Source organism: Apus apus, chromosome 1 (assembly GCF_020740795.1).
Source record: "Apus apus isolate bApuApu2 chromosome 1, bApuApu2.pri.cur, whole genome shotgun sequence".
In the NCBI taxonomy this organism is placed as follows: domain Eukaryota; kingdom Metazoa; phylum Chordata; class Aves; order Apodiformes; family Apodidae; genus Apus; species Apus apus.
Window position 1 is genome coordinate 147564120 of NC_067282.1, and position 11077 is coordinate 147575196.

The 11077-nt window shown below is 36.2% G+C and overlaps 1 protein-coding gene across 1 annotated transcript in view; it reads left to right on the forward strand.

Annotated features, from left to right (window-relative positions):
* PARPBP (PARP1 binding protein) overlaps positions 1–11077 on the forward strand; it is a 42109-nt gene that overhangs the window by 18976 nt on the left and 12056 nt on the right. Inside the window, exons 7-8 of the mRNA XM_051644133.1 lie at positions 6606–6789; positions 9987–10165. Of these exons, the coding sequence (XP_051500093.1) occupies positions 6606–6789; positions 9987–10165 (363 nt within the window). The remainder of the gene's footprint in view (positions 1–6605; positions 6790–9986; positions 10166–11077) is intronic.

Below are 11077 nucleotides of genomic sequence, written 5' to 3' on the forward strand. Positions count from 1 at the left end.
TATCTTCAACACCTTATTGTTTTTCTTCTGTATGCTACTTCAGTCTTCTCCACAAAAGATGTATTTCCAGAAAATAAAAAGTCCTTCTGGATCATAGTAACTTTGCACACTAAGGCCCCAGTTCTGTAAGAAGAGCTCTTGCTGATGTAATTGGTATTTTAGGTAAGCAAAGGAACTTGTTTATGTGTTAATCTCAGCAGGAACAAAATAGACAAGGCATGCAGTTAGTTTCTTGGAAATTAGTTACCTCAACATAAGAAAAAATGGTTTGATAAGGAAAATGAGATAGAAATAGGTAGGACCAGGGCACAGATGTTGTAAAGCAAAAGGATTCAAGAGCTGAGAATATTTTTAGTAAAAACAGCCAGTGACAGAAGATACAGTTTATACAATACCTAGTTAAAAGGTAGAGTTTTACATAGTACTATTTTTTTTCAAACTCCCTTTAGAAGCACTGATGCAAATTTTTAGTGGGTGATTCATTTCACCTTTATGTAGATATCTGTTTTTCTCTGACTACAAGACAGTTGAGATGATTGCCACCTGAACCATCTACTCTTTTTTCAGTGCTGGTTCATGCTGAAGATGGTAAGCTATTCCTTCTGTCAGTTAATTTAAAATGTTTGGGGGCTTCTTAAATAAATCCCCAAATGTTGACTGAACTTCGTAAAACTAAATAGAAGTTGCCAGTGAAGTTTTAGTTCAGTTGCATGAGATACATGTATTAACATAGTCTTTAGTTGTGCTATCACGTGCTTTCCCATCACCCACCCACCCAGCAGTCCTGGCTTTTGTGGATAGGAATAAGAGTGTAAATTGAGACTGTGTAATCAACAATCCTTGTGTTTTGGACTGTTTCCAGCTGCTGAAGCAAATGAAGAATAGTACAAGCCATCAAAAAATGGAAAAGATGCTTTGTTCTTGCTCTCTTCTGCTATGAGTTTACAACAGGATACTGGACTGACATGCTGATGGTCAAATTTGGACTTTGCTGAGTCTACTCAGTTGAGGATTGCCTCTGTACTGTTGGATTCAGGCTTTTGTATAGATAAAGATTTGTGGGTTTTTTTCTAGTTGAGGTTTCTTTCAGTTCATACCTTTTGAACAAAGAAATATTGTTGCACGTAACTCTGAACAAAAGATTGTATTTTCAGTACTTGATGAAACTGCTCCTTTACAACATCTGTTACAGTGGTAACTGGTAGATGCTTACTGCTACCTGGATTTGATAAGAGTCCTCCTTCAATATGGTTTAAAAAACCATGGATGTGAGTCTGAAGCACTTTATAGTAGAATATTTTGTAGCAGCTTATGATCTGAATGAAACATCAGAGAAAGCTTACTAGCAGGCACCCTGACTTGAAAGGGACAAGTTCTCTCCATTTCTCTATTGCCTTAGACAAATTGCATTGCTTTGTTGAATGTATCAAGTTCATTCTTGAATTCAGTTAGATTTCTTGCTCCTCCCAGAATTAAGAACTAAAATTGTTAACTTTTGCAGCTTTAAAATTATCTGAAGACACATTGCCCATATAATTAAATATTCAAAACAAAACTTGGCTGCCCTTCTAGCTGTGAGGAACTGCAAAGCTGATAACAGTTTTCAACTCTATTCTATTCATAGAAACTTTTTTCTAGTACAATGTCAAATATTTTCAAGTTCATTTAGATTAAACTCATTTTCTACAAAATATAAAACTATAGAAGAGTAATATCAAAGCAATCTGACATAAGGTCTCCTTTTTGAAAAAAAAACCCAACAGGACCCAACAAACAAAACCCGCAAAAAACCCAAACAAAAAACCCTGCAAGCAAACCAATCCCCAAAAGGCCAAGTTACATTTTTACATTTTACTTTTGTCTTTATGTTAATAATTTTAAACCACTAGCAACCAAATCCTACTAGTGGATCTGCAGTTGCTCAGGTAACTTATTTGATTGCTTCAAATAGAGCAGTTTCATCTTCAAGAAGGTTATTTCTTAAGTTGTTTTTTGATCCAGTGAATTGTCTTTTCTAGGAAAAGAGTGATAGGCTTTTTTCCCCACAGAAAAGACTCTAAAAACATGGGCAGAGCCCTAGTCATTTCCATTTGTGCCCTACATGGCATATATAAGAGATGAAAGAATGCCTCTCCTCCTGAGACTGGCTTGACTGTACTTTTTTGAAAAGGATAGTACGGTTAGTTAGGACTTCTGTGGTAGGCTTTGAAATATTCATGAAATATCATATATAAGGTGGATTGAACATTTTATAAATACATTCAGGGCTAATAAAGCAAACCACACAATGTAACTTATTTTGTTATATCCTGGTGTGGAATGCCATAAGCTGTGGCACAGTGTTTCATTACTAATCCACACATTAGATCAGCATTTTATATCTTGGCCTGTTTATATAAATTCTAGTTCAAGTATGAATAAACTTTTCTTTGCTCTGGTTCATGCCGTGTATATCTGATGGACTCTTTCCTGGAAAAGTAAAAAAAATACAGGGAGAAAGAAAGATTAAATTAACTTGACTTCTAATAGCGAATATTCTTAGCTGGCATTGGGTAGCAGAGGCAAGAAATAAACATAGAAAGTGTTTTTCACATAGTTTTTTTTGTTGTGTTTTGTGTTGTTTTGTGTTGTTTTTCTTCCTCAGTGAAAAGCTACAAGGTAATTGAGTCAAACAGAGCATAGCATTTAAATTAAAGGCATAATTATCTTAATTAACTGATGCATACTGATGCCCAGTGCTATACATATAATAATACTTTTTCTTCCAGCATATATATACATGTATATGTATGCAAAACGTGTGGAAATTGTAATGATGTAGATAAACGGAAGGTATCTGTAGGCAGAAGCCGCTGAACCGGGCTTTCAAAGACAGCTTCAGTCAATTCCTTCACTTGTTTTCTTGTCTTGGAGTTCTAGGTGTAACACAGTATTTATGGAACAGATACTATTCATTTAATACAATGCTTTTGTCATTTGAGATTATTATTTTGGAAAGCATCAGTTTAGGGCTGAGGGAAATAAAGCAGTTTCACAAAAAGCTTCAGGAGACTTGGCTGCAGTTTCTACATGCAGAACTTTTCTTCAGCAGTGCTCTCTTCTGTGTCTTGACCACTTGCACTGGATGATTTTTTTCATCACTTTGAATGTGTCATTCTCTTGTGGTTAGACTAAATTGTGGGTTTTGGAGCTGTCAAGACCTGAGTAGGACAACCCAGGGAGATTCAGATCAGACCGCTTTGCTTTCTAAACTCCTTCTCAGAGAGGAGCCCTGGTGCAGCTGGATCCAACCTTTGTCTCAGACCTTGCCCTTCCAGGGAGAGTGATTGAAATGTCACCGTCCGAGGAAATGCTTGACTGTCCAATACCCCTTGATCAGATTAAGGTGAAATGACACTCGAGGTCTGTATTTGAATATTAGGTTTACTTAAAGCTGTAGAAGGAATACGGATACTTCAATTATCTTAGGCTGCACGATCATCAAGGGTGACCATTAGATCACAATACATATATGTTTAAGCTGCACAACCTGAGGAAAAATCGTGGTTAGGCCTTGCATTATTTAATGATGATAGGAAGGAAGAGAGAGAGAGTAGGAGAAGAAAAGTTTATAGAGAGGTAGATGACAGAAAATCAAAAGTCCTGGATCCAGCATTGGGCCAGCCAATGGGGGAGAGTTGTTGTCAGTGAGGCTCCCAAAGCCCACCATTGCAGCCCCCTGTTTTATAGGCCTAGTTACCTTGTTTTGCAAGGATGAGCAAGCATGTTTGAGTCATAAGCCTGAGCAGCTGGAATGGACCTCCACCCCTCCATCCTTATCTCAATTGCTGTACCTGCAGCTGAAGGCCCTATGCAGACCATCAGTGTAGTCTCCATCCCCTCAGGCAGGGCTTTTGAGATGCAAACGAGACTTTATTTAGGGGTTACAATATAGGTCCTGGGGGCTGGTCCCTCACAGGAGCAGAGGTACACCAGCATCTTCTTTTCTGTGTTTTTTTGTTGTTTTGTTTTTTTTTTTTTTCCCAAAAACATCCTTCCTAAGATCTGGACACTTTTTGACCTGTATGCAGAGAGACTTTTCTTTTGGCTAAGTGCATATGTTGTGCTTGAATTTTTGCAAAACACAAGTTTTTCTGTTTGACCAAGTCTGCAAATCTGGTGTAAATTGAATAATCTTTAATCTGTAAAAGTTAAAGCTGAGAATTGTGTGGAAATATTTGGTTTTGACCTGGAAAAAAGCCAAAAAAAAGTTTAAAGTTAACTTCAGGTTTTCTAAGTTATTTATGGGTGTCTTGTTCAGCCAGAATAAGCCAAAACAGCAAGGTCTCTGGCACAGTTCCTTCCATGTATTTTAACAGGAAACATATAAACAAACTAGTTTTCCTCTTACTTGACTCCTATTTCTACCTAGCTCTGCCCACTTATTTTGTATTTTCTGTGAATGTGGATACAGCTTCATCTCCTGACTGGGATTCTAAAATTCATCTTTAAAATTTCATGTGTACAAAATACACCTTTCTTCCACTTTATGAGATAATGTTTTAGGGTAAGTAGGCAGGATCATGGAGGAAGCCAGTAATCATGGAGGAAGTTGAAAAAGTAGTCATCACCTTCATCTTGGCTATGTCCCCTGGAGTAGTAAAGCCATTGCCATTACTTTTTTTTGGTGAAAAAATTCTACCATAGGTGCCAATAGCTGCTCAAGAACTCAGGATGTGTGAAATAAATATAGTGTAGTTTCGTACAGTCCATGACATAGCTAAATTAAAACTATTGGTGTTTGAGCTAGATAGACTGATCTTAGGTTACACTCAACATTCTGCATTTCTGCTTTGATTTGGACTATAAACCAAATTATTAAGGGGAAGAGAAAGCTAAACCAGTCATTCTCCTGTTAGAGGCAAGATTTAACAGGCTACCCTTTTTAAGGGTTGACCATCCTATCCAATTATTAGATGTTGTAGAAAACTGACTAGTGTTTCTTAAAGCCTGGCAAAAAGGAACTGTAGGCTAATTGGAAAGGGAAGATAGATCGATGCAATAGATCATGAAGCAGGTTGACTACAAAGGAAAAATTCTTAGAGCAGAAGTGCAGAATGAACATAATGGCTTTTATTGCTTTTGCTTGACATTATACTTAGGTTTTATAAGGCTTTAAAAAAATATCTGTCAGGAAATCAGTTTCATTATTGAACTTAGCATTGCAAGCATATCTAGCTTCATTGAAATTGGTTTTGTCAGAAACATGGTGACTGCAACGGATGAGGGTTTTTTCCTTGTTTTCATTTGATTTTTGAGTCACTGCTGTTACCACAAAGAATCTATTTTACTTTAGGGATATGAAATGTGATTGTGCAACTTCAAAAGAAGGGTCCATAGGCACAGGGTCTTGTCTCTGACACTGGCAACAATTATATGCCTAGAAATAACAGAGAAAATATTTGTGATACTTCTCCCAAATGCCTTTTCAATCTCTAAATTCAGTTAAGTGTATTTTCTGACCACACAGTTCAACCCATTTTTCCTGGGAATCAGTTTTTTTTAAATAATGGCTTCTTTCTGCTTCTTGTTATGATTTTGTGTCATTTTTCTTGGATGTGTTATCAGCTGCTATTCAAAGGTGAAAATAATTCTGTATGTTAAAAAGCAGGAAATACTCAGTATAATGCAGTCTACCTGGCAGCCTTTTATATTTCCATTTTTACAGAATATGTGGGTCTTGCAAGTGTGAGGGCAAGACATGGTGTAGGTCTGTCAGTATTGCCTATTGGAGCATTGTGTGTACAACTGCATGTGCTAATCACTCAAGAGTTTCACTGGGGAGAGACCTGGTAGTTCTAACCCAAAAGTGATCCCAAAAGTAGTCTATCGTACATATCATGGGCATGGTTCAAGGTATAGGACCACAAAATGAAATTAACAGTCTAAACATAGTTTAGGTGCAATGACAAATGTTTCTTACCCTTCTAGAAGAAGAGTTGAAATAAAGCCCCTATGTCAACCAGATTCAATTATTTATATCTTTAATCTCAAACTGTGTGGACATTTCATAATTCAGCCACTGAGTTCTTTTCTATAGGCTTTTTTCTAGTTGATGAAAAAAGAGATTAATAGTGTTTGCCTTTATGGCAAACAGTGATGTTCATCTCATCTAATTACTATCAATTTAAATAAAATTGAAAGCAGATTGTTATTTTGCAGCACTTTGATGAAACACAAAAGACTGAAAAAAAATCTAATAGGCTGTTAAATTGGGATGCATGTTCCAGTGAAACATTTTGTTTACACTTAACAGCTTATGAGCAACACAGTAACTGTAAGTTTAAATAAAGTACTTTTCTTTGAACTTTTATGGAGAAGTTAGTTTTGTGTTGTAGCTCAGAGTATTAGTAAATGCTGAATTCATTACCTTCCCTTATAATCCTTTTTTTTTTTTTTAGTAAGCTATTATGTTGGACAATACCGCACTGCTGTTTGATTTAAAAGATCAAAGCTGTTCTCTGAAGAGTTTTGATTAACTGTGAAGACTGGCTATGTTCAACACTAATAGGTGTACTAAAGTGCTGCCAAGATTAATGTGGAGATGACCCTGTGCCTATTTTCAGAATCGCAGGGGGGCGAATTCTGTCAACAGTGAAGATGCATTTGATAAAAGGCCGAAGCAATGGGGATCCTTTCTGTCAGGCAGTAGAGGAAGTTGTAGAAGATCTGGATTTGAAGATTAAAAATATTATCGATTCACAACATGAATTCTTGACTGCCAGCACTACTGGAGTCAGTCCAGCACGGGTAATGGGACTTCTTTTGTTCTTTTTATTATTTAGCTTTATAAGAAAGCAAATGTGTCTTGCCTGCTTTGTTTCTTCTTTATTTTTTAAAAGGACTTCATATAGAGTATTATCTTTTCCTAGCAGTACAGAGCAGTGCCATTTCCTCTACACTGTGGTTTTAAAGACTTAAGTTTGAGGATTACAGTGTGGATTTCAAAAAGCTGATTTACTTAAAATAAATTTCTTACATCAAAGTTATAAATAAAATACTCTTCAAAATGTAATTTGTTCATGCAGTTGTTATAGATGTAAATACTTGTAACTGTCACGTTTGCCATTAAATTGAAGGCAGTAGAGCTAAAACAAATTTCCAAATAAAAAAACCTCATGGAGGTGGAATAAAGATTTGAGAATATGTACCAGTAATTTTGATTTAAATACCCAGGTTTTAATTAGCTCCACATCAAGTATTTCTAAGGGTAAGGCGCTCAAAATGAAGTAAAATATGAAGTAAAAAACATGGTTAAATGTGGAATGGGAGCGGAATAAAAAATAACCCCAAACCATCAACCTGTAAATTTCTCTTTTAGTGTTTCAAGACACTAATGAAGCTACTAATGATTTTTGTTTCGTGGAAGGAATCAGAATATTTAAGATCTTTAAGTCAAATGTAGAGACCAGAATACAGGCTTTCTTTTTGTGGTTTCTGTGCTTTGAATATATTTTGTAATTAAAACATCAGCCAGTTTTAAATATTTTAATTTACATTGTTGATATAGAAAATATCTACTGTCATGTATTTTTTGTCTAGGAAATTTCTTAAACTTATAAGCACTTTGAATGTGTGCACGTTGTTAGAATGCCTTGTTTTGTGAAATTACTGGAATCACCCCATGGTGACATAAGATTTTTTAAAAATTGTAGTCAGATTTCCAATATGCTTTTTCTTCTATGGGAGAGCTCAAGCCAGCCAGACCCTAGTGGCTAGATAGACTGGTGTTTCCAGTGTTTTCCAAGTATGAGTTTCCAGTGACTGGCTGGAGTACATATTTTCTCATTGTCTTGTTTCCCCTCAAGCTTTCATCACTGCACTTCCCTGTTTCCCTTACATTCCCTTATTTGCTTTTCTCCTGGCAGTGGCAGTTTTCTTTCAGCATTACTTGGTTTTCATGCAAATACCTGTTTTATAAGAAGAGCTCCAGAAAAATGGATTACTTTATGCAGCAGGATGCACTACTTTTTGTTGAAGCCTGTGACTAACTGGACTTGTGATTACTTTCTTCCTGAGAAAATTACTACCATAAATGGAACCAGATTGTTGTTTCTGGAACTAACCAGAGTAGAACAGAATCATCCTGGTTGGAAGGGACCTTGAAGATCATCAAGTCCAACCATAACCTAAATCCCCCTACCATAACCTGATTTACCTGTTCAGTGCTTAAATCATGTCACTAAGCACTATATCTACATTTCTTTTAAATATTTCCAGGGATGGTGATTCCACCACCTCCCTGGGCAGCCCGTTCCAGTGTCCAACCACTCTTTCAGCTAAAGAAATTCTTTCTAATATCCAGTCTAAATCTCCCCCGGTGCAGCTTCAGGCCATTTCCTCTTGTCCTGTCACTATTCACTTGAGAGAAGAGGCCAACTCCCACCTCCCTCCAACCTCCTTTCAGGTAGTTGTAGAGAGCAATGAGGTCTTCCCTCAGCGTCCTCTTCTTCAAACTAAACAATCCCAGTTCCTTCAGCCTCTCCTCATAGGGCCTATTCTCCAGACCTTCCACCAGCCTGATAGCTCTCCTCTGGACACACTCCAGCAACTCAACATCCTTCTTGTAGTGAGGGGCCCAGAACTGCACACAGTACTTGAGGTCTGGAGTAGCTAATGATCACCACCCTTGAAAGAGTGGTCATCTATTTTATTGATGAAAAAATAATTCACATAATGATTTTAAGCTTAATAATAAACAAGATTTTTATGGCAAGCATTGTTGTCTTCCCTGAAGTTCTTATTGTGCCTTGGACAATAGGATTTTAGTCCAGGGTTAGTACAGCAAGTCACTGTTATGGCATGTGAGATTTCTGGAGGTCAGCTTTTGGCAGTTAGGAAGTTATATTACAAAGAGTATGTTTTTCCTTTGTGTATAATTAGTCAAGATTATGCCAAATTTGTACTTTTCTCATTAAGATAAATGTACTGTGACACACATGACATTTATAAAAATCTATGATGTAGTGTTATAATGACTAATGGGTTCAGAATAAATTTTGAGGAAATTAAATGGTGCTGAAATAGGCCAATTCTGTAAACCCAAGTAACAACCAAACCATTTCTGTAATTGCTATTTCTAGCTATTGATTATAACTTATAGTAGCTGACTGACATGTGTTGCTATGGTTTCATGAAAGCTACATACACTAATTGATGTAATCAAATAGAGAGAGAAATAGAATTTGATCTTTTCAAGACAGTGTTTAAAATCAGTTAACTGATTAGATAAATGCAGTTCATTCCTTGCCATGTCCTTCTGAACAAAGGGTGCTAAATGTTTCTCTGTATTGGTAAATAAGAAAGGCTACTACTGTGTGTTAAACACTATATTTCTCTATGGAGCTCCTAGTACTTTTAAAGAAAAATACAGCAAACTTGCAATTCTTGCAGTCCCACATTGATTGTGGAGTTCTACATCTGTACTGCTGACTATAGCATTGAGCGCTTCCAGATGTGGATCATTATTTTCTGTAAGGAATTCTTTATCCTTACGGAAAATGGTGAGGAATTCATCTTGTTCCAAACACAAGGTTGTGCCAAGTACCTCTGTTGTCAAATCTTGGTGGAAATCTCACTTTTAACGGTTAAAACTCCTTTAGCAGATTAAGTTAGTCAGAGAAGTTGGACTTCACCAGATTGTGTTTGTATACAACATAGCACTCAAGATGCTTGTGAGAAAATAATATGTTAATTTCTGCTGCATGGTTTCTTCACAGATTTGTTTATTTATCTGTGTGACTTGCTCATCAGTGTATACCTCCAGCTGGCAGTGATCTAAGCTCTACTAATTGCTTGGGATGAGGTTCCCCATAAATGCTTACTGCAAAAGGGAGGCAGGGGGTTCTCCCACCTGTGCTGATATGGGTTGCTTTTGGAGGTGAGCTGTTGGTCTGACTTGCTGACCTTTCTTATGGTATGTTCCTTTTAATTTTATTTATTTCCAGCCAAAATTGCATTCCATAAATCATGGCACTGTGTATTGTGGCAGAGATACTGTAAAGGCCTTACTAGTTCTTTTGGATGAAGAAGCTGTCAACCCTCCTACCCAGAACAAAGCAGAACTATTATATGATGATGAAAGCTTAAATTTGTTTGGAATCACCTCTGTTTTGACACTCTTCAGGTGAGTACTGGAAGATTTTTGTTGTGTGTTTGTGTTGCGTGTGTTTGTTTTTTAAAAATCTTATACTGAGTGACTAGCAAAGCATTGATACTACATGAAGTAAATGACTAAAGTGCAATCTATTGCAAGGTTAGGTGTAAAGGGAAAGCATTCTCTCTTACCTCTAATTTTATCATTACTTCAGATTCAGGAAAATTGATCCACCTTTCTTTCTAAATTGTTTTATTAATTTAATAAAACTCACTGTGGCTGTATTTTTGCAGAATGAAAAGGAACTTAATCAGATTTAGGCTAATGCTGTATCTGAATGGAATCAAGGCCCAAAAGAATTCTTCTGAATTAAGCATGGCTGTCATTCAGAGCTAGAAAACTTGATTATTTTTTTTAAGTAACTCTTTGATTTAAGATGGGTTTTAAACCACTTATTTCTGAATAACAGTGCCCACTGAGTGCTTTGGTTTCACTTACCTCATTTGATTTTTCAGATGAGTGAATTTTCTGAAATTTTCCCCAAAAGTATGAGACATTTGTTTGAATTATAATCTTCTCAGTGTAGGTGTGAGCAGGTACTGCTATTTGGGAATTAGTATAGTAATCTAGACAATTCTTGTTTTCCTTCGTAATTCTTAGTGGTCAATTTGTTTTAGATTTTATTTTCCCATATATTTTTTTTCAGTGATTCCATATAAAAATTTGATTTGATTCGAAGCATTGAATTTATGAATCTAAGTAATTGTTTTAGCAATACAAAACTTTGCAAAAACTGGAATGAAACTTGCTATTCTCTTGCTATTTTTTGTATTTTAAAGCTGCATGCAAGGCAGAAGCATGCTGTTTTTCCCATAGTGTTCTTAAAATTTTTAAGCAAATGTAGACATGTAGTGATGATATTAAAATCAAAGTAAGGTGATT